We start from the raw sequence: 26,100 nt of genomic DNA on the forward strand, positions 1-26,100 counted from the left end.
ATTGCGGGGAAGGAGGATTTTAGCCGGGTATAGAATTAAAGAAATTGGAAAGGGGTAGTCTGAAAAGTGGGAAAATAAATTAAAATGGATTATGGTTGTGTTCTTTTTTCAGCTGAATCAAAGGAAGATTATCTGATTTATGTGATAGTTATTTAATAGTATGAATGATAAAATTAACTATTTTGAAGTTGAAAATTTACTTTAGAAAGATGAATTTCTATATAATTTTTAAAATAACACACATTGTTTAATACTTCAACAACCGTGTGCATAAAAGCTGAGAAAAAATTTGTAGTGTTACTTGCCAAACAATCGCAACCTAACTCTCCTAATAATTATTATAAGCATCATTTCACTCATGTTTATGTTTATCCCTATAATTTATTAGCAATTAAAAAATAATTTATAAGCAAAATTTTTATATGTCTTTCCATAGCGATTCAAAAGCAAATATTATAAAATAATTTAGGATAAAAACATAAAATTAACTCTAAACTTATATTTTAAATTTTAGCTTAGTAAGCATAAACGAAACGATTGAGTGAGTATAGGAATTGAATCTCAATTGTTTGGTTATTTAGAAAAGATACACCCAATGTAAGCCTATTATTTTAAATGATCAATTGTGAATTTAATGTAGAATACCGAAAATATGTCATTGAATCATCTCAAATATAGAGACGTCAAGTTTCTATATCTTGATTTGTAGTCGGTGTTAAACATAGAAAACAACAAACAAATTTACATTATAGGTGGATGAATTCATTGGTGTAATTTAAAAATGAATCTATCCGCTTCTAGGGTTCATCCAAAATAGACGGTGTTTATTAGCCCTGGCATGGCATACTTGTTATTTCACTCTATTCCCTAATGGATTAACCATCGTAGCACACTAACATCACCTCACCTCACCGCTACTCTGTCACCAACCATGACACATGCCAAGTCGTCAGGGCACCATCACAACTTCCTTGTGCTTATCATATACCACACAAAGTTAAGGCAACATCACAATTTTCTCATGCTCTTCAAACAATCAATGTTGACATGGTAGCCACTACTACTTTGGACTATAGATCATGTCATTGCATTATCACACCGGTATTTGTTGACTCCATCCTCACAAAAACGACAATGGTGATTACCTACCATGAACACCACCACCCAAAGCACTATGTATGCTATCATCAATCTCATCCGCTTGGCTACTTGTCCCCTTGCCCGACTGAGTACCATAATGAAAGTATAATATCACATAGATCATATGAACACCACAGCAAAAAAAAAGAGTCGTAGAGATAATTTTCAAATACCATAGAGACATTTTTCAAATGCTTTTACAATAAGGTAGCGTCACTTTAAAAAATGTCTCATAAGTGTCTTATGGTGATTTGTCTTTACAAAGAGAATTTATAAAATGTTTATATGTCTAGCATTTTTATAAAGACATTAAATTATACGGCCACAATAGCAAACCATTGTAGAAAAATAAAAAAAAAAGACATATCTTTGCACCTAACGGTCCCAGGTGATTACTTTTTTGTTATTATCTTTTCTTACATATATTTAGTTACTACTACGTATTAACCTACAATTAAGTGTCTTTAAGGAGGTTAAATGTCTGATACCTATCCGATAGATTATAAAGTGTCACAAAGATGCCTATATAAGATTAATTTAGTAAATTAGGTTAGAAAAATGCCTCTAAAGTTTCTCTAGGTAAAAACATTATAGGCAATTTGCAAAATGCCTCTAAACAACGTCTTTAGGCTATATGAGTCTTCTTCGCCATTGCATTACAAAATCACCATCAAACCTGTTTCAATAAGATTATTTGGATTATACAATCGTCTAGCCGATGGATATAGAGGGTATTTTAAGCTAACATAATTACATAAAACTGATATAAATGAACTCCGAAGCTTTTAATGGTCTTAAAGTATATCCATATTGTACTCTCATAAAAAATGTCCAAACTTTTTAATGGTATATATCTAAATTTACAATCTTTTGACATTACCAAACTAACTTTCCTTGGTGGATACACAATAGTTCATATCACCACGGTTTCACATTATACCATGTCATAGCCCTCTTTTGATTCATATAGACACTAATAAATCTATACACATGTAAAACATATTCATTGATCTATAGATATATCATATATATATATATATAGATGTATCATGTATGTAGTATATAGATGTATCATGTATGTAGTATGGCTAAAACATCATGTAATATGGAATGGAAGGGGTGCCAAAAAAATTAAGTGAGGACACAAGAAAATTTATGATACCCTCTCTAAATTTCTAAATTACTTATGTTTTTTTCTAGTAGCATCAAAAGAACTCTTTATACCAATTCTTGTGTTTTCCTGTTCCATTTTAAGCATAATTCTTTTGTCCCCAAAAGGCTTCACTTTAGCCTATATGATATAAATCCATAAATACTAAAATACTTTTTTTTTCAAAACACAATGTATCTGTTCTATGCCTTTTCCAATTCCAATGTGTATGTATTACACTCTAGTAAATTCCAATGCAATAATTTTGAACTAAAAATGGTGTATTTGTGGGATAGAGGTTACGGTACATGTTTTCCAAAAATAAAAATTACCACCCCCGTCGATAAAAATAGTTATCATTGAGGTCAAAATTTAGTTAACTTTCAAAATTTCTAACAAGTAATTTTGCGTTGTGATATATTTGTAAAATCTAATAAATTTATGATGTTATAATAGTATTTTTTGAAGAGAATCTAGGTGTATTATTTATTTTACATTTAAACTCAGTATTTAAGATATACTACCTCCGTCCCATAATAACTTCATTTATGTCCAACGTTTGACCATTAGTCTTATTTAAAAAAAATTGTACAAAAACTAAAAAAAATAGTCACGTATAAAATACTATTCATATTTTATCATCTAGTAAGAATAAAAATATTAATCACAAAAAATTTAAATAAGACGAAGAGTTAAAATATTATATAAAAAACTAAAAAATGATATTATTTTGAGACGGAGGTAGAAATGGATGATTGTAATCTTAAATTTTGACCAAATCTTATCCCAATACAAATATTTTTGACCGCAGTGAGTTTTTATTTTTGGATTATGAAAAGACCCTTCTGCCCCTCTCCTGTCCGGAGCGGACCAGCCTCCCCCGTTCGGGCATTCTCCCGTCACGCGCCACGTCTCTCTCTCCCCCCAACGGCGACGGTGGCCGCCCTTGATCCCGGCGAGACAACCAGCCACCCTTCCCCTTCTCTCCCGCGACCTCCACACCCTGCAGCGCTGCTGCTCCGCCCCCATCCGGCCTCAGATCCGACGGCTGCGGCTCGTATCGACACCCGGCCGGCGCAAACGCGGCAGCGAGGTCGGGGGTTGCGGCGGCGGGGGCGGGGGCGACTCGAAGTCGTCTCCGCGAGCTCGGCGGCAGTCCTTGGCGGTGGCTGGGGTCGTCTTCGTCGGGCCCCTGCTTCATCGCGTACGCGGCCTTCTCCTACCTACCAAGACTCCTCCCCTCCCCGCTGTCTCGCTCCTCTCCTTCCCTCCCCGTCTCCGGCCGGCCAGGCTCACCGCACCGGCGGAGGATCCTTCCTCGGAGGATAGTGGCCGTCGTCAGCGCCCCGGGCTCCTCCTCCTCCTCCTCCTCGGTTGCTGGGACCAAGAAAAATGGTACGCGACATGGCAAGAATCCACCCTACATCGCTTTGATTTGATTTCGCCTTGATCTGATTCGGTTGGGTGGCGCTTCGATTCGCCGTACACGCGCGATGCGATCAGCTCGGCCCAGGCGCTCAGCTACCATCCATTGGGGATTTTTTGCCCCCCTTCCCCATTGCACAAATTTGGCTTAAGGATCTAAAGTTGAGAGCTAGTAGCTGTTCATTAGTCCCAATGTCAGATGCATGCTGCAGTTAGGGATTGTTATGCTCGCTTATGCGCGAGCAGCGAATTGGGTATGGCCAATTCAGAGAATTCGTAGGCTCGCGGATTCTGCATACCGCCATACTTATGTATTAGTTCAATTGGTGACATAGTTGCGTTTGCTAGGTTCATGCATGGTCTAAGACTTGTCGATCCGTCGGTTAAAATATGTATGTTAAATTGTTAATTATTTGTTATTGGAAACTTGAGAGCTGCTTGAATGGTCTTTGTTAGCGTAGATTTGTTGGATTGAAGGATCACAGCCTTCTTTAGTATCCCATGCTAGCAGTTTGTGATACTTCAGTGCCTGTTTCATTAGTTTCTTATGCCGACCACATGGGATTGGTGTACTTATAGTTCCTGTGTGGAAGACAAGATTCTGACAAATTTCATTTGGCTTTCACTTTCTTTCACTGATTATTTTCCATCTTGTTTTGTTATACTATTGCTTGTCATGAGCTAGTAGCACATTAACTGTAGTGTCTTAACACTGCTTTCATTTTGTACTTGTGGACAGGTTTATCACTCTAGCTTTGTCGATGACAATGGTATTACCAAAGCATGTGGCTGTCCTTTGCTTCCGCTAAAAACTCATATAAGGGGCCCAGCACCTGCCTTTGATCAAGGTATGCTGATATGATGAAATACATTGCACGATATAATTCCACAATTTCACTTCTACAGGACCATGCAAAACTGCTGATTTATATTGATGCTATTACAGATAAGGCTGACATTGTTGATGAAGCAATTACATTCTTTCGAGCGAATGTCTTCTTCAAAAACTTTCATGTGAAAAGCCCAGCAGACAAATTGCTGATCTATCTGACATCTTACATCAATATTGCCTTGAAAAGGCTGGAAGGTTGCCGAACACTGGCTGTAGGGACAAAGGCTATCATTAATCTGGGTTTGGAGAAAGTACCTGTTCCTGGGGAGCCAGGGTTTCCCTTCCCTGGTCTTTTCGCTCTACCCCAATCTCAGGAGGAAGCAGGTATACGACTTCATCCCCCACTACTATATCTGTGTGCATGCATTCTTTTCTTTTCTTTTTTTTAGTCGACATAAACCAACTCTGCTCTTGGTATGGACTATGGAGGCAATAAGTTGTTTACTGACTATTCATCTACTATTTTTGAGATAGGCACAGCCAAGTAGAAAATTTATGTTCATGGTAGACCTAATTAGATTGCGGACTTCATATGAACTAAATATAACATCAAACTGTTCCATCATCTCACATGAGTTGTGAATTTGTGATCTTTAGTTAAGCTGCTAAGCCTCTCTTTGTTGGATGCAGAATTATTGAGGAACTATCTGAAGCAGATAAGGGAGGAAACAAGTGGAAGGTTGCTTAACTGTGCATACAGAGCCAATGGCACTCCAAACAAATGGTGGTTGGCCTTTGCAAAGAGGAAGTTCATGAACATTGTCATTCTTTGAAGTATGGGAGTTTTTTTTGTCGCTTGTAGGAATGTAATTGCACTTGCGTACCTATTTCTGTGATTACCTTAGAGAATTAAAAAAATGAGAATGATTCTACACCTCAATTGTGGAAGCCAAAGATTTGGATGAAACAAGGGATAATAGAGCAGTTGTTTCTTGCCATGGATGAGGACATATTTCAGTTATGCTGAAATACAAATTTTCATTTTGTCGTACGCAGTCTGTGCCCTGAAAATGGGCATGTGTTTCCTTTGATGCTTTAACTGCGAATGTTCCCTGCAAGACATATGTACAGATTTAATCAGAATGTGAATCTCTTTCCCTTATCTTCTTTTTTCTGTTTTCCGTGGTAGTCCTTATCTGTTCTTCACCTTTTTTTTTTCCTTAAAGATTTGTTGAAATCTGGATAGTGGATATGCGCTTCAAAATTCCTTTGTACCGTCATTTGAATGGTACACCGTACACACATCGGTTTCAAACTTTCAATCCAAAGCCCGTTGCATCACTGGATCATGAGCTAACATTCGAACTCCATGGCACGACGGGCACCATGTTATTGGACAAAGAATACGTAATGCAAGATGTTTATTTGCGTGTAGATTCTTAAAAGAGAAAAATATAGCAGTATCGAAAGCATACAGAACCTTAACATAGGTGTTACTCTCTCTCGTTACCCGACTTTCTTGCTCTATCTAAATTTATTCATAGATCAATGTATTTTTTTATATTATAATATCTTCTAGTTTTATCTTGATTTATATAAATACTAATAAATATGGGTGTATATACATTGATTAATGAATGAATCTAAACAAAGTCAAAAAAATCTTAATATGGAATATATGAAGTACATGTTTTATTTTATGTGCTCAGATTCATTAGCCTACATATAAGTTTAGGGGGATTAAAAAGTCTTATAATATATTATAAAACAGAAGTAATACATCTTCGTGCAAATCCTCTTTGACCAAAAAGAGAGAAAACAAAAAAGAACTCAACTTGAACACGGAAGCAGATTTCATGACATGAGCACATCGGACCACTACAGGCAAGAGCACATCCAGTGTGTTACTTCACTACAAGAAAAAAGGAGTGTTGCTTCGGCATCTTCATCAGAGTATATTGGTTAATTCAACAACCGTCTCCAGGTCTTTTATCTGCATGCCTGTCCAGCACAGTGGAGTATATGTTATTAGTGTTTAACAGTTAGGATTGGAAACAAGCCAAGGTTTCCAGATAGCATAACACAAGATGCTCACCACTAAATGGCCAGTTATAGCTCTGCAAAAATGATAAAAAAGTGAGGGAGGGGATTGGATTTACCTGTACCAGATTCAGTCCATGCATCTGTCTTACCATATTAACTATTCCTATATAGATAAATACATTAATAGTTGGCTAAAAGTAAGACGACGGATGATAAGGGGGCAAGCATCGAATGACTTCCACCAAACTACAAAGGATAAAAAGAAGAAACATTTCTTGTTTTTCAACCCTGACCAAGTTTCACAGCCAACTGCACACCACATCCCAGGCACCTTTTCAAATCTGTTATCCTGAGATATTTAGTGTTAGCAGGGAATACGTACTGTAATTTTGTTGGAGTCTATGTTATACAATTTTTAAAGAATGGTGATTGTATTACTTTGAAGGACCAGGAGTTGTGCTTCCGACACAGAATATACACTAAAGGTAGTCCCCAAACCAATATTGTTAAAAAGAATGTGGGAACAAGCCTCAAAATGGTATCACCCACATGATAAAATTGTCAGGCCCACTTCCTGAGTCAGTCATCACAATTGGGGTGTGTCACAATCTCACAGCATGAATTTTGACTTGAAAAGTTAGCTTGTTTGAAATGGTAGAGGTATGGATAAAGATATCAACAGCTTCCACACTTCACAGAACATCTATCTATCAAGGAGACAATTGGCAATAAGGTGGTCTAGCGCTCACAATAGAGATATTAGTCTACATCAACTAGACAAAATGCTGCTGCTAAAAGCAATTGATTAGTTACAGCAAAAGGCCAAAGCCATGGCATACATCATGGGATGTTGTTCCATCATATGGTATCACATACCTTCAGGTTCAAAAGCTTAGCAACGAGAACATATATGCAAGGAACAAAACACCGATGGGATCTGTAAGACTTAAGAGAAAAAAAAAAGGCCAATGCCAGTGGGTTTGGGAATTGACAATTTATGAGTTTGATTCTTGAGCAACGCATGAATTGTTCCATATGAAGTCAGGTCATGTACCACATACTCCTACTAAGTTACTAAGACACTGGACAAAAATGTACATGCACTATATGAATAGAAACAATTGAAGACAACTATCGTCTGATTTTCCATATTTGCAAATGCACTAAGTGAATGAAATTGAATTTCCAAATGCAAAGCTGTTACTGATAAACACTTCAGGCCAAAATAAATAAGATTATAAAACTAAAACTTCAATGAAGAAGTGCATGCAAGCTTGTAAGAAACACAGAGTTCTTGTTTATGAGGATGTAGAAATGATTATAGAGGCTTTTGAAGATCCATAGAAGAAATACTATGCATGCATTCCACTACATGACTGAAAATAGTAGCTATGTACTCAAAGATACTGGAAGACCAAACCAGGGTTTATTCCAAATGGTAGTGCAATTCACGTTTGCCAGGGACATTCATAGCAATGCTGATAGATCCTTCTACAGCCATCAGCTCCCATGCCAGAGAAATTACACTGTGATTCTCTCAGTAATTCAGTACCTCCTACATAAGAAAAATATTACGTCTGTTATTTGCCTTATGTCCACACACATCATTTCTCACGATCCTTTTCTTTTTCTTATTACCAGACATGTATATATTGTTATGTATAGCAGAGCAGTAGGCATCGACAAGATATGGATATGCTTCTAAATCAGGAAGTGCTGTTTAGACACTGATACCATGTAAAAATAATGGTTAGTATTATCTTCTGATTAAAAAGGTCCAGCTTTTTTCCACAAATTTGAAATTTCTCATTGTTATCCATACTATTGGTAGTGCGGGTTTGTTTGTTAAAAACAAACATACATAGCAACACTAGATGATAAGTTTTCAAATTGGACACATGAAAATGTGATTGGTGGACCAACATGAGTCATATTCTTTGTCATGTGAAAATGTCCGTATATATTATGATTTGCTACATGGAACATCCTTCCGCATATTCTTCCTCATTTCATGCCCTTTCAAAACTCTGGAAAAAACTGATACTCTTTGGAGAAGTACCAAAATGTGCAGGTCAAGCAGCTCTTGGGCATTGAAAAGCCACGTAAGCATGACACTTATGAGAACAAATCTTTGGTGCAATATCGACCAAAGTGTGCTTACCAACAATATTGAAGGATTTAATGTACATCACCATTGGGCTTCTTTGTTTTAGTATGCTATCCTTCCAGAAGATCTCACATGTTTTTACGCTTCCTAAAGAAAGGTAGAATAACTGATTAATAAGCAGAACTTTCCATAAACAACCAAATATAAGTTCATCACTGTAATTATAATGCTAAACATCTTAAAACATGCTTATTTGCTCAAGGGTTATGTAGATTGTCCCTGTTAAAATATGCTTTACAAGTACGTTCAGTACTCATTCTGTGAAGGATAACACTTTGTAGAAACATGAGTCACTCTTCACTTTGGGCTCTTAGCCAATTCATCACAACCAGCGTCCCCCTTATGCCATGATTGACCCATCGGGTAGCTCGTTTTCATCCAGTGCTAGCCAGTGGTCACATAGTGCCCCAAAACAACCTAACTCAATTTGTATGCCAGTTTTAATTGGGATCAGTAATAATAATATACAGAACCATAAAAGTTTTAAGTCATGTTCATTTCACCTAGCTGCATTTGTTTGGGGCCAATTGTACTCTTGAAGGTGTAAGCATACCTTTGAAGCAGACAGAGAAGGCAGTGTAAAAGTATTAAATTTGCGTGTTGCATTATGAACTGCTGGGTTATAGTTTCTTATTGTACGTGTACGACCAAACAGCACTTTAATTTTTAATCAATGGTTTTGTTTTCCCAAACACATCCTAGGTGGCATACATATAAAATAGAGTGGAAAAGGTCTGCAAAACAAAATGAAAAACAGAGAGATTCCCAGATTTTAAATCATCGGTCATGGACAAACCACATCAAAGAATGCTAGTTTGGCCCTTTTGGGAAGTAACAACATGTCATGGACTGATACATTTCAAGAACAAAGAAATGACATGACTGGGGAAAAAACACTTTATACACCTAATAATGGTATGATATTGTCTCTTTTGTTGAAGATACAAGGTATATGTATGTTGCATTTCATAGCTAACAAATTTTCTTCTGCTTAATAATATCGTTATAATGTTGTTTTTGCCTAGATGGTTGATGAAGGATGAGTCTGAGATTATACATTCAGCAGTGATTTGATCTGATCTGATCAAAATCATATGGACAGGCTCTTCAGGCTGCTTGTACAGAGTATTACTTTATAAAAGTTGTGCCACTTTGCTCTCAAAGAATCAGATGCAATAGTGGGTTCTTAGTAAGAGCACCCAGGGGGAAGATCCATAAGAATGTCCCAGAACAGGGCATAATATCAGCAGGATCCATAAAATGGAAAAGAATATGATCCAGACATGGTCCATCAAATTCAAGCTCATGTTCAAGCCAGGTTCCCTTTTGTATTAGGGGCAGAAAAAAATGAAGAATCATACACAGTTCTTTTTTGATCAGATGGCTAAGGGGGTCAATCAGTTATAAGGTGCAGACGCAAAAGTGACAGTTTATTAGCCATTCAAGCATTGTCAGCTTTGGTAGCATATTCTGAGGCATATCCAGATTTTACTCACTGATCTTTGCACTATATATACCTGACTTCGAAAATGAAACTACAGAGCAAGGGAAACATTAGAAGTAAAGAACAATCAGAGTGAGCAATAATAGCAGATTGAATAAGGTTTCAGGGTGAGAATCACAGTGCAGCTCTCCTATGGCATGGATGGCAAGAGGTGGTGAATAATTATTATTGGATGATAAACTGCTAGCCTTTCCCTGCCAAAGGAGAGCTGCCCTGCCATTCAGTGACTCTGATTCAGCATGCGAACCTCAACATATGGGTATTGTTTTCTGACATAATGTTGTGCAGCACACTGCATGAGGTATGTGTTCATGGATCTGTTTTCATGTTCATTGAGCATCATTCCCATGGGCAGGGCCATAACAACCTAGATTATGGTTCATGAACATAGCTATGAGTTAAGTGTGCACTTCAAACAGAAACATCTAGCAATAACTCAGTTGATACATCCACAGTTAAAGGCATTAGAAGAGTCAAATGCCCATTCATAGAGTATCACTATATTTAATAATAAAATATCAAAAAAAAGTAATAGAAATAGATTGATTTAATATGATAAGTACCTAGATATAGATATATAACCGAGGATTTGTACTGGGGTTATCTTTTTGCAGAAAAAAAGATGGTGATATCAATTTCAAGTTTTTGACCTCTTCAATCTTCTACGAAAGGAGATGCTCTACTTCCCCAAAGGATGTCACGTGGAATATCATCTTGTCCAAAGTCCAAACCTGTCAGTGTCCATTATTAGAATTCATTTAATCTAATTCCACAATTAACCCATTTATCACCAAAATAAGCACACTAGATAATCGACATGTTCTAATAAATATTCATATCTGAACAGCAGAACTGCAGAAGCAATCAGAGTCAAAAAAAGGGTATGGTCAAATTAAATGTGAGCCATACAGATTTTTTTGCTAGACCTATTTAAGTTAGAAAAAAAACCTCATATAGTTTCCCTCAATAGTAAGAACTTCACTAATCGAATTCTCCATCATCACAGGAAATTAGAATTTTAGGTGCCCAAATTGCCATATTATAAATTTATTAGGTTTATTTAATGAAGTCATTTGAAAAATGAAACCTTTCTAGTGGCACAACATTTATCATGAGGTTTGATAAGACATGGGCAATTTATGAAATTGATGTAAATGGCAATTACCAGGTTGTCACGTGTTAACAGGGTAGCTCAGACAAACATCATGATTTCCTTAAGGGTTATAATTTTATTCCTTATAGCTATGCTATTCAAAAGATTAATGGAGAAAATACAAACTTAAAGTATATTCAAGGTTGAGCTCAATTGTGCTCAATCCTCTAGAAAGAGATTGCGCCCGCTGGAGATGGGAGACCACCTCAGGCAGTTCTCGAGGGATGCATCATGTTTGAAGGCACCAACCCAGTTTGAAAATCACTCGCCCCACCTCAATGCACGTAGTCCACTTGGCTTGCCCTCCATCAACGCTGCTGGACAGCAGACGTACTGCATTGACACGGTCTTACAAACTCTTGGAACTGCCTCTTCTGTAACCAGGAGATCGAGACAATAGATTACGTCCTCGTTCAATGCCTGGAGTCAAGCCAAGTTTGGTGGGCTATCCTGAGCGCACAGCACGTGCAGAACTGCCATATAGTTCAACAAGCAGACTTTGGTGTTTGGTGGTGAAATGCTTGGAACAGGCTAAGTAAGACCCAACAAAGAGGCTTTGACTCAATCATCATCCTGGTGGCTTGGGCAATCTGGAGAGAGTGGAGATTTGGAACAACCGGGTTTTCAACAGGAAGCAACAAGACTTGGCATAGCTAATTCAAATGATCGCGGAAGATGGACCGCTTTGGGTTGCTGTGGGGATTGTTCTGCCAACGCTGGCAGTTTGAGTAGCACTCGGCTGCCCACCATGGATCATAAAAAGATGTCGCAAGAAATCTGTGTAACATGTCTCGCCTGCTCCTAGCATGGCTTTTGTAAAACGTCTTCCCTTAATACAAAGATACGCAAATCACTAACAAACAGGAAAAGAGTCATATAAATAAACAATAAAGGCAAGACCTTATTACCATCCAGAAATCACTGATTCATGAAATGAAACAATTGATATCCTTATGCTAGGAGGGCAACCCCTTGAGAAAAATACTTAGTTTTGGTCCAACATCGCTAGAGTCATCACTAGCTCAATACATGCAACTTCAGCAAACACTGTTGCGCATTTATTCACATTGACTGAGATGCATCTTTAGATTTTCTAAGTATGTAGCTACTAGCTACAAGAAAATTTGTTAACCAGCAAGATGGAAAAAAAATAATTCAAGAAACTACTCACTATTGAATGCTGGAATATCTGGTCTCAAAGTAATATAAGCATCTTTGATGATTTTCCTTTGATTTATAGTAGATCAAAGTGGAGGGCAAAAAACAATTAACCTTGCATGAGAAAACATAACAAAAGTTGAACATATGCATTGTTATGGCAGTTGCAGTGCACATGAACCCTACCCATGTACTATTAGCATTAGATTATCTATTTCCCTAGTAATATATTTGTTTCCTAGGATAGGAATTAATTAATTGGTCTCATATCTATTAGTTAGGAAAGTATCCCCTGGTAAAGATGTTATAGATTGTATTCCTAAGGGCCAAGGTTACTGCTTGCAAGTCAGAGCCTCAGAGGATCCACTTCACCCATGAATAATGCCCATAGGCCATAGGTGTTGTAGGAGGGAAACCCTCCCTATGAACAAGACAAATGTACCAACTATAAGCAATAAAGACTACAAGGTAAGGTCTAGCTTGATAGTTGATGCATCCAGTGAAATGCACAAAGAAATCAACAAAATAAAATCAAAATGTAGCCAATAGCAGCCTCGATCACCATATAATAAGACACTGGGCTTTGCTGCCAGCAAGTCATCGCATTTGACACTCCTGATCTGCCATGCAAATCAGTAACAGATCGATTGTACTCCCTCTATTCCATATTATATGTTTTGTATATGTTTCCAGATTTATTAGCGTCCATATTAATCTAGGGAGGACCAGAAAGTCATATAATGTGGAATGGAGGTAACAGTCAACAAGTTGGCATCTGTTTGTTCATAGAATTCAACCAGTTTGCAATATTTCACACCAGCATTTAAGGAACACAGAACAGGAAATTATGAAAATAACTTTCCAATATATAGAGAGAAATGAAGATTTGGCCAACCGAGTAAAAGTCTGAAAATTTAAGCAGTTTTGGATTTCTAGAGCTACACTACATAGCTGGTAACTGTGCATTGACATTGTAAGGTAAAGTCATCAGAAACACTTTACCTACTGCCATCATCGATGCAGGATGGAATGCTGTAGGCCTTTAGCTACTTGCATCATTGAAGCAGAATTGAATACTTTAGCTACTTTCATCATTGAGACAGAATGGCACCTAAGATAAGTGGTAAAACACTACTATGCAAGACTGCAGGCCACATTTTTTTTTTTTTGTGGGGAAACAGGAATATATTAAACAGTTCCAACTTCCTCCATCACTAAATGTGATATGAGGTTACAAGAGTTATCTCTCCAAAACATAGAACTATCCTGAGTTCTAGCATAATTTGCTAAATCATGGCTAATTCTGCAGGCCACATTACAAAGCCCATAAATAGATAACATCTGAGGGGATTCTCAATTTGAAGAACAATCCTTTGAAAATAGGACAGTGTCTATACACCTAGTATATATTGATCACAGAAGATCTATTTTGTTCCTAACTAGACATAATTGAAGAAGTTAGTGGGAGACACATCATTTGAATACCTACAGTACATGAAACCAGTGACTATCTGGCATCATATCACAAGGCACAACTAAGCTACCAGAAAAGAGGTAAAAAAAATATGCCACAAAGTAGTTGAGCAGTTAAAGCCAAACGATGCTATTTGGCTGTTGATGCAGCAAGAACAAGAAAGCTTGAATAAATCAACAAAGACATCTAGAAACACAAAAGGTTCTGCTAAAAAAATTGTTATTAGCAATTCATAAATATGCCTAGTAGTGAACTAAAAGATTGCTGTTAGAAGCTGGTCAAAGTTCAAACTTTATCACAACTAATTTTCCATGACAGAAGTGTAAGAACTAGAATCCATGATTTTTTTTCCTCAGAAAATGATAAAAGAAATGTAAAAACAGAAAAAAGTTGTCAGTGAAGTCTAGAGGCAATACGCAGAATACAGGTATTGTAAAGGAAATATGGAACTGATCAAACATCCATCGTTCTATACTCTATAGAGCTTAAATGGTCACCATATCCAACAAAGATCAATAAATTCAGTGTATAAAAAGCTTTCAGAACCAACTTTCAATGATGATGGATAGCTCATACCCCGAGAATGTCACTGTGAGCCTTCTCCAAATCTTCAAACATCAGAAACCAAAGAAGGAGGCCAGGCCATAATATATGGATAGAAACGTCCTTCAAATCTCTCGTGAAACATTCTCTCAAGCGTCATGGTCTCCAGGCAAAGTGAGAAGAACCAATAGGGAGCATGGTCATCAGGGATGACCTCCACTGTTGCCAAATACACATATCCAGCCCTAAAGCCAACAACTCTCATGCCCTTGTAACTATGCGGGGAGCCTTAGTAATCCAACTGAGATATGGTGTGAAAGAGAATATCTTCTGCGGTAACCATCTCACGACCCCATTCCTGCCGACTAAAGGTATCCAGGCGATAATGAGGAAGTCTATTGCATAGACAATGCAAAGCCCTCCATCCTTAGTCTCCCCAGCCATAAAACTGCACCCCTGTAAATCGAGCCATCCAGAGCACGCCAGTGTTGGACATTGTCCTCATGTTGCCAACTTGCCATCTCCAGCTAACTCAATCCATGGATGGATGATCCAATCCCAAGTCTTGGACGAGAAGACCGCAGCAGGAAGCCTCGATCCATCCCTGCAAACACAGAGCAGCGGGAGGAAGTCGACGTCCCACCCAGATCAAGGGGTTTAGGACGGCGAACCTCCTGTCGAACGGGTTCAGCAGGAGGAGGTAGCCGCCGCGGCAATCGACGGCATGCCAGCCGGGAGAGGCGTATTCTTCCACCTGCATGAGGGAGTCGAGGGTGAAGTTCCCACCACGGAGGGCGGCGGCGAGGTCAGGGTCGGGGTCGTCACCGGTGAGGCTGTCGGCGGAGGCGAAGCCCGGGGTGCCGGGAACGGCGGGGCCGTCGCAGTCGATGAAGATCCCGAGCATATGATCCGGGTGGAGGGCGCGGAACCGGCGGCGGAACTCCGGCGACGACCGGACGGCGCGGAGCCACGAGCGGCAGGTGAGCACGGAGCGGATGAGGGCCGGGAGGGACGGGAGGCGGAGGAGGACCTCCAGGAGGAGGTCGTCGTTGAGGGAGGCTATGGTCGCTGTGCTGAGGTTTGGTTCGGCTCTAAGCTTGGCAACGGCCGGCGGCGGCGCCGCCGCCGCCTGTGCACCGAGCATTGCTCGAATCGGAACGTGGGGAGGGGGGACGAGTTCGACTTCGACGAGATGGAATCTTTGAATCTTTAATTTTATTTATTAAATATTTCACAAATTTAATTTTGCATTTTAAAAATTCACATAAATAACCTCCTGCCGCAGAAGGGCGGAATGCTGACATGGCAAACGGCCACCCGGCCGGGAGAGACAGCCGGCAATCGTTGGATCTTTTACATTTAGCCTCTTTCCTCTCTGTAAGGGCGGCAAGGGGTAAATGCAAAATGGTCGGAAACTTTTTATCATTGAACCACCCATATATGTATAACATGTATTTATTTGATCACAAGCACTCTCTTACCTTAGTGGTTATCAATATGCTAATATGAGGATTTGATCTCTAGTCTCTATAATAGAAGAGTGTTCTTGCCTTAGTGGTTATCAATATGCTAATATGAGGATTCGATCTCTAGTCTCTAGAATAGAAGAGTGTAGCAGTGACCACTGAGCCAAGAGAGCATTTGTGATTAATCAATTATATATATTATACATATATATATATATACACATATATATATATATATATATATATCAAACAGCGGTTCGATCGTGAAAAGTTTCCGGGACGCGCATGGGTATTTTGCATTTAGCCCCTTTCCGCTCTTTATAAGTGGAAAGGGGCTAAATGCAAAATTACCCGGCGTGCCGTCGTTGGCCGTCCCTTCGGGCCGGGTGGTAATTTGTACCCTCTAGAGTGAACGTGGTGCTGGTGTCTGACCGTATGATCTATGAGATATATCATATTCTAATGGTGTAGATTTTTTTCGATTAACGTGGTAGTTTCTAACCTTAAATTTATACTTAAATTTAGACCATATGATCTACATATATCATAATCTAACGGTGTAGATTTTTTTTCTTCGATTAACATGATAATTTCTAGCCTTTAGAACAAACATATATTATAACAGATATGTAGATTGTGTTCACCTTGGAAACCAATTGTAAGCACTATATTATATTTGTATGTTGATCTATCGCTGAACAAAATAATTAAGCATATCTGATTAAGATATTCTTATGTGAAGGAGGAAGTCCGACTCAAATACCGGTATTTCGTTTTTCTCTCTTATAGTATACGGTTTGTTCATTGTCCGACTAAAAAAACTGATCTTTTCTTTTTTTTTTCTTTTTTTCCTATTTTTCGATTAATCTTAGAATTTCTAGCCCGTGAGAATTAACGTGATGGCTCGTTTTTTCTATTACTTTATATATATATAATAGATATGGACAATGAAATTTAGATAAGCCGTTGAGAATGATCATATGCAAACCAAAGAGCAGTCAAATGTGCAGTAAGTTCGAGTTGGAAAACAGCAAAATGCTAGTAGAAAAGAAGAAGCCAACATGGTTTAACTTTTGAGCACGTCGGGAGACAGAAAAATGGAGGGCTCTGAATGGCAGGGCAATTCTCCTTTGGCAGGGCCGGCCGGCATGCAGTTCGTCTCGCCGGTGATCGGCCGGCGGCGGCCATGCCAGAGGAGAACCGCACTGTGATTCTCACCCTCGTCGCTCCCACAAACCACCCCAAATTCACCTCAACCTCATGACTCACAGTCAGTCACAGATTACCACACACTCATGCCGTTTGGATACCACTTTCTGCTCTGTTCATGCTCTTGATGCCATTCTTTCTTGCTCTTTTTTCTTTCTTTCTTTGCCTTGCATTGGTACTTGGGAGATATGATATGTTCCATCCCATAACCACCAATCTCTCTCTCTATATATATATATATATATATCCTGCCATGGCCTTGAAACAAAGGAAGGATGATGATGAACAAGAAGGCCAATTCTGGATATGCCATGGCATTTGCTACCAATATGGCAATACCAGGATCATTCTTGGAGAGCTCCTCATCTCTCTCTCCCACACGCACTCTCTCTCTCTGTGAGCTTGCAATCGCACAAGCATGGAAAGTACAGAGAAAAAAGCTCATGCAAAAGGCGACGATGCTTAATTTCCAATATTCTCCCTCCCAAAACAAGCTTCTGAAACTGGTCGTTAGATCTTTAAGCTTGGATTAATGGACAGTTTGGTCACCTGATCGATCAAGAGAGAGTGAGTGAGAGAGCAAGTGGCCTCGATGAATAAAGGCGAACTGAGCATTTCAACGGTGAATCGAATCGCAGTCGATCGCATCTCTGTCGCGATGGGGCATGGAGTGGTCGCCGCATCGCGGCATAGTGGGTAGGCCTAGCAGTGGAGCGGGTCCTTTTGGTTTAAATGGGTTGGATGTTTATTTGGATTGTGTTGGATGGGTTAGAGTGGGCTAAGATTTTAGTTTGGATCGGATTGGTTTGGTTTGTTAAAAATTACGGTTGGGCTCGATTGAATGCGGGCTAGCAAAGTGTGCCAATCCATAGATGTAGTCCATGGATCACAACCTGAAGGCTGCCTAATTCCTGGCCTCCTCCAAGGGCTAGTCGATGCCGCCGTCAGCTGGGGACTCGCCGGCGTCGCCGCCCCCTGAGCCCTCCCTCTCTCGCTCCCTCCCAGTGACTGGATTCGTCGGCATCGCTGCCCCCTAAGCTCTGACTCATCCAGTCTTCCCTCTCTTTCCTCCCTCTCTCTCCCGGCGACTGGACGGGGTCAGCGAGCGGCAGGAGGTAGCAGGTAGCACCGCACCAGGCGACAGGCAACAACAAGCAGGAGGCGGCAGCAAGCTGCAACAGGCAGCAAGCTGAAGCCGGCAGGTGGCAGCAAAAGGGAGGCGGCAGCAAGCAGCAAGCCAACATGTTTCTTGCTGCTTTTCTTCTTCGGGTGGTGTTTAGTTGCCAAAATTTTTTAATAAAAACATCACATCGAACGTTTGACCGGATGTCGGAAGGAGTTTTCGGACACGAATGAAAAAACGAATTTCATGGCTAGCCTAGAAACCGCGAGACGAATCTTTTGAGCCTAATTAATCCGTCATTAGCATATATTGGTTACTGTAGCACTTATGACTAATCATGGGCTAATTAGTCTCAAAAGATAGATTTCTTCCATAACTGTGCAATTAGTTTTTTGATTCATCTATGTTTAATGCTTTATTTAGGTGTCCAAAAATTCGATGTGATGTTTTTGGAAAAAAATTTAGGAACTAAACAAGCCTCAATCTCCCCTTCTTTCTCTACTACTGCTGCTCCTGCTGTACTACCACTACTGTTGCTACAACAGATTGGCTGTAGTTTACTTTAGTGTTCTACTAATTGGCTGTAGTTTAAGTGCACTACTAATTTACTTGGATTTTTAGTAAAATTCAAGTAAAATATTACTTGCATTTCTGTTATCATTTGGTTTCGTTCGTGCATGTATTTCCCTCTGACTGTAAGCACACATGCACTAGAGATTGCTTCACTAATGGAACAAAAACTTGTGAAGGGTAGATGTTGGTTTGCTATGGGTAGGATCCATGGGTTGGCATGTGGGTTTAACTTATGGGTTGGATTGGTATGGGTGAAAGAAGCATGCGGTTTGGATTGGATTGGGTTTAGAAAATAATTTTATGGATATGCTTTGGGTTGGAGTGGATGAGGGGTGGACTTTAATCCACTGGCAGGACTAATTGTGGGTCCTATCTGTCGCTTGGCATTCCGGAGCAGTGACGTAGCCAGGAATTTTTGGTTGTGCAGGCCTACGCCACAAGTTGACATCATATAACAATTTTTTTTTTGAACGCCACAGTCACATATGCGGTTATAAATTTAGTTAAAATGCGTTAGAAATATAAAAATAACATCAATAGTCCACTGATACACTGATAGAGCAATTCCAGGAAATTTTTATGATTTGATTCATCATGTTCACGGATTTACAGTGAGGATTTAAAATAACATCAATTTCTAGGACTACGAGCATCGAGCAATTGCAAAATTTACAATTAGGATTGAGGATTTAAGATAGGCAGTCACTAACCTCAAGTTGGAATTCAATTAATCTTCATTGCTTTAGCTTCATGATTCTGAGAGAGTGAATGCAACAACTGACCAATGGTACTGACTAAATACTCTCGCAACCGTGGACAGTTGTACTGGAAGAAAGCAAGATCAAGAATCAGTAAGCAGCTGCTAGCAAGAAGAACAATGCCGTTGTAGCCATTAGCTACTGATTAACGCAACTAATATTGCTACAATGATCAGTGCGTTGCTGCCTACTGAAGCCAACGAAACAGACCATAGACAGATACAACACGATGGATCGGTGCTGATGTCTGAGCTGCTAAAGAAGCTGACACTAAGCTGCTCGTCCTGACCTGGCGTCCCGTGGTTGATCACGACGATGTGGACGGGGTTGTTGCCCATGGGCAGGGGGCAGCCGTCAGCTGGGCAAGGGCGCAAGGCGACGCCACGACTGGTTGTGAGGGATGGTAATGGGTCGGGTCGGATATGGGCGGAGTAAGAACGTACCCGACCCGATACCTACTCATAAATACCTGACCCGTACCTAAATTTTTTAGTGGACAAATATTATACCCATACCTATATCCGGCGGGCGCTCGGGTACCCACTGGGTACACCGTAAGTATTTTGAAATAAAACATATCCTTAGTTTCTTATCCAATATACATACAGAAAATAGTAAAAGAAACAACAAACTCAAAATTATAAATAAAAAGAACAATGATATCAAAGTCATAGTATCACACTTAAAAATAGTAAACTATTAACCAACAATAGTATCCCAATGAAATATATATGGTTTTTTATATGGGCCAATTGGGAAAAAATATAATCGGGTCCGGCACAGGTTGCCCGTGGGTAAAAGTTAAAACCTAGCCGCTACCCATAGGTGGTAGCGGGCGGGTACGCCCACGGGCAAAAAGTTACACCCATCCCATGGCCGTCGGGTCGGGTATCCACGGGTACCCATACTCATAGGTAAAATTGTCATCTCCTACTGGTTGTGATCGAGTGCGGAGAGCCGGATTCTGGAGGCGGAGAGGCATGCATCATGCACGACAACGGGCGGGGGCGGCGTGCGGGAGTCCTAGCCGCCAGCGCCCAACGCTCCTCCACAGCTCTGCTAACCCTACCTCTCGCTTTTGCTGGGCTGGGCCGGCCAACCGGGGGTCGGAGGGTCTTCGTGAGCCGATTTCAGAGTAGTCAGAGGCCTACCTGGACTACCCCTGGCTGTTCCCAAGGATGATCTTCTTCTCCTCCTCCTGTCCCAAGGATGATCTTCTTCTCCTCCTCCTCCTGCTTGCTGCTGCTTGAAGGAGGCGTCTGTTCGTCAGGTGAAGAGCTACTGGATTCGAAAGGCCGATTTGACACCAACTAAACCTTCTGAGATCATGATGGCTACTATTACCACGGTTCTTCGCCTGCAGGTAATTCATGTGGTTTCTTTTCTGAACTTTCGTCGTGTTCCAAAATTTAGGTTGGCCTTACCTTCCGTTTACACAAGGATACGTACGTGTGTCTCTAGCTATCATCGGGATTTGGAGTATATGCTGTAATATGCACTCGTGTAAACTTTGGTTGTGCCTGCTTATGGATACTGAAACTGGGCTTCATCGAGAGTAATAAGCAACTCGTACGGGCTACGGGTGATTGTTTGTTTTTTTATGGAAAAATATTAACGACGTATTTGCAAACGAAAAATAATTTGTGAATAATTTTTTTATATATGTATTCTTAGTGATCTAATAGCTAAGCTATGAAATAAACTTTGATAAAAAATCCCTAAATCAACTTCACATTCAAGATTAAAAATTTAAAATTTAGTGTATAAACATAAGCAAAAGTAAAAAGAAGGAGGTGCTACTCTATGTATTTAAACAAAAATCGAGATCTTCCAATATTACATAATCAATTCTTCTAAACAATTTATTCTACTCACTCGCATTGTAACACCCCAGCCCTGATTCCACATAGTCTACACTACCACGTTCATATTTTCGTTCTTGCTTTACGTAAAATAATTAACTCAAAAGTACTATTGTTAGAGTGAACTAGATATAAGTGGACTTAAATCTAGGGTATACACTCTTGCCCTAGATGATCTTAGGTTCACATAGAACCACACGTACACTTTTATCGCTGCTTCGTGTAAGAGAGTTACCTTAGGGTTAATGTGATTCGAGAGACTTAGGTATATAAGATGGTTCAAACATAGAGTATTACATTCCCCTCCTTCACATGGGGCCTAGGGGCTCCGTACTCTCGAGAACTTACCTCTACTTGACAGGCGAATGCCCAGAATCTTGCTACGATGTGTCCCTCCATAGGCCACCACATACGAACACGTGCCGTGTGAGTTGGGACTCGAATGATAGCCCGGCCCCAATAACAACTAAGTGGGCTAGGTTCACATAGTATCACAATTTTAATTTTGTCCTCGCTTCGGATAAAATGGTTAACCCTAAGGTATATAGTCACATACAAGTTGATAAACATATCATATGTGACTAGGTGCAGGCGTGCAGCGATAAACACCTGATCCTAGATAGCCAAAACAAGAATAGAAGACATACGGATCAAACTAGACTAATAACGAACTGGTTATTACAGAAACTATTGCTAGATATCGTAACTCCAATTAATCACCACGGTTAGATTTTGTGCAACTGATCGCTCCTACTCATGACACACATGCACACATAGTGTTGTCGATAGTTAATTTTACTTTCTTTTCCACATAGTGGTTTTAGGTTAAATAAAGTTTTAACTTTACATCATTTGAACTTATTGGCACACACCTTTGACTTGTAAGACATAGTCAAGTCTAAATTCTAAAGTCAAATTAGATATACTATTTTTCATTGTTTTCTATTTTTAGTCCTTTTTGAACTTCCAACTCTTAATAATATCAGTATAAAAGTCTTAATTTACTCTAAAATTAACTTTTGGTTTCTCTATATTTTGGCTTATAAACTATAGCTCAACCAATGAGACACATCACCGTCAATTCACTGGTTCTTCTAATATTCTTGGCACAGCATTTGTCTCCTTTTCCTTGAAGAGTGACTAATTTTAATTATAAAACCATGTCTTTCTTAAAAAAAAACAACACGATGACAATCCAGAGTTAGTCCGTTGCTAACCAGCAGAAACGCATCTAGCTAGCTAGCTACAATCCTCATATTGCAAGTGGCAAGAATTCCTCTTTTGCGCGAACAAAACATTGGCATCGCATCGCAATCTGCAAAACTGTTCACAGCGCAAAGGCAAGATACCTTTCTCTACCCCTCTCTCTATACTACAAAATACCATTTCACTTCATCTTACAATACATTTTAAAATTTATCTATCAACCTATAAAAGTTATATATATAAATATTTATTATTATTTATGAAGCTAGTCGATGATATGAAGTGTACTTTAATTCTTTAAACTAGAGTCTAGAGAGATCAAGCAGGAAGAAACGCTCAATGGCATGCAATGGCTTCTCATCACGTACAGGGGGTCCACGTAAACGTATGCCCGTGGAAAGAAAATTGGCCCAAAGAGATCTATCATGGAGATCGGAATAAAACGATCGATGGACGGATGGAGGATTCTCGGCATTATCCCAGACCAATCAATAAGGGCACGCACAGTGGGGGCACACCCCTAGCTGCCATGTGAGCCCAAGCCTCTATTAGGCTACACGGTCTAGACTGCAAGCTACTGTGGACCAGGTCCAAGAAAATATAAGGCCACATATTAGAAGCGGTTTGGGCCAAAATGGACAATTCCTTAGCCCAATAGCCTCACCAAGCATTGACGCATATACCCTGGCCCGGATATCGTTGTTCTCTAGGAGAGAATGGACACTTCATATTCCCCCCAGTAGCAGAGCGCTCATCCTCCCGATGATGAGTTTTGCCGACGAGCTAGGGCGCCGCTCCCACCGGTTGTCGCTGTCGTCTGTTTGCTGCTTTTCTACTTGTCTTCTTCGGGTTGCCCGTTCTATGCATGGCATCGGCAAGCAACACAACGAAATGGGAAAGGAGAGAGCGGGCAGGGCAGCATTGTCCGGCTAGAAATATATGCTCGTTGAGAAAAATATTGGATGGGAGAGAAATCTATGATCTGTTTTATATTACAATGATCCTCGTGGGTATATTTATAGGGTACATAAGAGATAGAAACTTGGAGTACAAGATAAATATTCTATCGTATCTCTTTAGGATTTTATCTTTATTTCTAAAGTTTTTATTGGACTATGTTATCTCTAACCGTATGCATCTATATCTTTAACATTCTCCTCAATCATAACGGGAGCGAAGCGAACGATTGCGACTGGATTTGAAATCTTGTGTTTCACTATCTTTTTTTCTTTGTTTCTTCATCATTGATTGCATCTCTGATGGATAGTCCTTCACTTTGGTGACTGCGTCTCCTTCCGTGTTGTCTCGGTCCTCCACCTTGGTGACTGCGTCCCCTTTTGTGTCACTCCTTGTCCCTCCCACAGTCATAGCGGAAGTTTCATGGATGATAGCGATGACACCGACGCTTTTGACTGGAGTTGTCGAGGATAATTTGTTGTAATTTCCGTCGAGGTAGCCGATCATGTGATAGCCCTGGTCGTCGTAAACATTGTAATTAATGTAGCCGCATATAGCCGAAGACAAAAAAAAAATAGAGACAGGGCTGCGATCATAGATGAGGCACCTTACAGATGTCAGAGGATAACATTGAAAGCGTCTTTGCATATGTCAGAGGATGCCCTTGGGTCATCTTGCAGATGTCAGAGAACGCTGTCGACGTCGAGTCACTTTTTTTTTGTTGTACTCCGTAAGCCTTGTAGGAGGTCACCACCACAGTGATGCCAGGTTGATGCAGTCTTTTCCCATCGTAGATGACGCGGTCAATGCTAGCGTCGATAAAGCGTCTTGCAAAGATTTATGTCAGGGGACACGAGATGAATGTCCATTATGATGGACGAAGCGGTGTCGTATTGTTCCCATATTGATGTAGACCATCGGCGGTGTTACTTCAATGCATGTTGATGGTGAACATGGAGATTCGGTAAAGACGTCGACTGCTTGATGTAGTGTTTGTTTGTTGGTTGATTGATGTCGTCGCATCTCTACTTCTGTCACTAGAATAATCTAATCTATGAATAATATTTGGGGGTTACATAGCTAATTGAAAGAACAATAAATGCTGGAAATCGACGATGCATGGCTGCTAGCTGTCCTCGCTTATGAACCGCACGCCAGAACAGATTTGCCGCCAAGCACAGGCTTTGCCGATCCGGATGGGCTCGCCGGCGGCGGGTTGCCGCCGGCGTGCCTGACTCGAAATCGACGACTCCTATTAAAATCTAGGCTTTAATACCATGTGAAAAATATTAGATGAGAGAGACTATGATCTGTTGTGATCTGTTGTATATTGCACTGATCCTCGTTGATATATTTATAGGATACATAGAACATAGAAGCTTAGAGTACAAGATAAATATTTTATCGTATCTCTCTAAGATTTTATCGGACTCTGATATCTCTAACCGTATGCATCTATATCTCTAACACAGTTCCTGACACCGCATAAATACTGCCGTCGCCTCCACGTCCTTCTCATCATCATCAGCTACTAGCGACACCAACACGTGCATGCGGCGATCTCGTCACAAATCAGCAATTGCAATCTGTACATTGCAGCGCTAGCTTTTTTACATAGAAATTTGATACCCGGAGATAGAATGTATCTTTAGATATTAATTCTTAAGGATGTTAAAAAAGCCAAGCGAGAGACTTGGCATCGATGCACTTGGTGGGGGTGCATTGCAGGGCAACTGCTCCGTTGGCAGAGGATAAATGGATTCCATCTCTGATCTCCATCTTTGTCAAAGGAGAGATTTACCCAGCGAAGAAGGACACAAAGAAGAATGGTTTGGCTCTACGCCTCTACCCTTGCATTATAATCCAAATTTAAAAGGTATGCAAATGCACGTCGAACACATATTTGTATGCATGCATTACGGTGATTTTCATCCTCATATTTTTTCGTTTGCCCATACTTATAAGCCAAAATTTAAAAATTAAAATTTTAGATTTGGAGTTAATTTTGGAGTTTTTTCATTAAAGTTAAAATCAATGGTGTCAAATAATAAAAAGAGAAAAGAGAGTACTCCATCCGTTTCATAACGTAAGACAGACTTTATAGCCTGATTTATATAGCTACTAATGAATCTAGACACACACTATATATATATATATATATATATATATATATATATATAAATTATATACATTCATTGATTGATGAATTTAGTCAAGACTAGAAAAATATGAAAAATAAGTAGATATGAAAAAGAGGTAGTTGATATACAACCGTTAAGTTCCGTGAAAATGAAGCATCGAATGGCTGCAAAATCTTTGGATGGTAAGCCAAATCCAATTTAGGATTATAGTATTTG

General features: G+C 39.8%; 2 protein-coding genes and 1 long non-coding RNA gene across 4 annotated transcripts; 1 reads left to right on the forward strand and 2 right to left on the reverse strand.

The window, feature by feature from the left end:
- The first annotated feature begins 3,157 nt into the window (after window positions 1–3,157).
- LOC102705784 (actin-related protein 2/3 complex subunit 3) lies at window positions 3,158–5,736 on the forward strand. Its single transcript, XM_006647044.3, has 4 exons — window positions 3,158–3,685; window positions 4,455–4,563; window positions 4,662–4,931; window positions 5,238–5,736. Exons 1-4 carry the CDS (start codon window positions 3,683–3,685, stop codon window positions 5,378–5,380), a joined length of 525 nt encoding a protein of 174 aa, XP_006647107.1. The 5' UTR covers window positions 3,158–3,682; the 3' UTR covers window positions 5,381–5,736.
- Window positions 5,737–6,257: 521 nt separating this feature from the next.
- Window positions 6,258–14,638, reverse strand: LOC102715182. Of its 2 annotated transcripts, XR_005811101.1 has the most exons (5): window positions 14,623–14,638; window positions 10,825–10,992; window positions 10,509–10,628; window positions 8,752–8,844; window positions 6,258–8,145 (listed from the first exon to the last, which is right to left on the reverse strand). It is a non-coding gene; the product is annotated as an uncharacterized LOC102715182 (long non-coding RNA). The 2 variants fall into 2 exon arrangements; XR_005811100.1 differs by lacking the exon at window positions 10,509–10,628.
- A 222-nt stretch (window positions 14,639–14,860) lies between these two features.
- Window positions 14,861–15,771, reverse strand: LOC121053230. Its single transcript, XM_040520712.1, has 2 exons — window positions 15,415–15,771; window positions 14,861–15,343 (listed from the first exon to the last, which is right to left on the reverse strand). The coding sequence occupies exons 1-2, from the start codon at window positions 15,731–15,733 to the stop codon at window positions 15,117–15,119; spliced, it is 546 nt and encodes a 181-aa protein (XP_040376646.1). The 5' UTR covers window positions 15,734–15,771; the 3' UTR covers window positions 14,861–15,116.
- Window positions 15,772–26,100: the final 10,329 nt, after the last annotated feature.

The sequence above is a fragment of the Oryza brachyantha genome, chromosome 2, assembly GCF_000231095.2.
Source record: "Oryza brachyantha chromosome 2, ObraRS2, whole genome shotgun sequence".
NCBI lineage: Eukaryota > Viridiplantae > Streptophyta > Magnoliopsida > Poales > Poaceae > Oryza > Oryza brachyantha.

Bases quoted from the DNA above. Each gene is read 5' to 3' on its own strand.
- LOC102705784 (XM_006647044.3), top strand. The intron at 4,564-4,661 runs GTATGCTGATAT...ATGCTATTACAG, and splicing joins AGCACCTGCCTTTGATCAAG to ATAAGGCTGACATTGTTGAT. The intron at 4,932-5,237 runs GTATACGACTTC...TGTTGGATGCAG, and splicing joins CCAATCTCAGGAGGAAGCAG to AATTATTGAGGAACTATCTG.
- LOC121053230 (XM_040520712.1), bottom strand. From the start codon at position 15,733: ATGCTCGGTGCACAGGCGGCGGCGGCGCCGCCGCCGGCCGTTGCCAAG. The intron at 15,344-15,414 runs GTGACGACCCCG...TCCCTCATGCAG, and splicing joins CTCCGCCGACAGCCTCACCG to GTGGAAGAATACGCCTCTCC.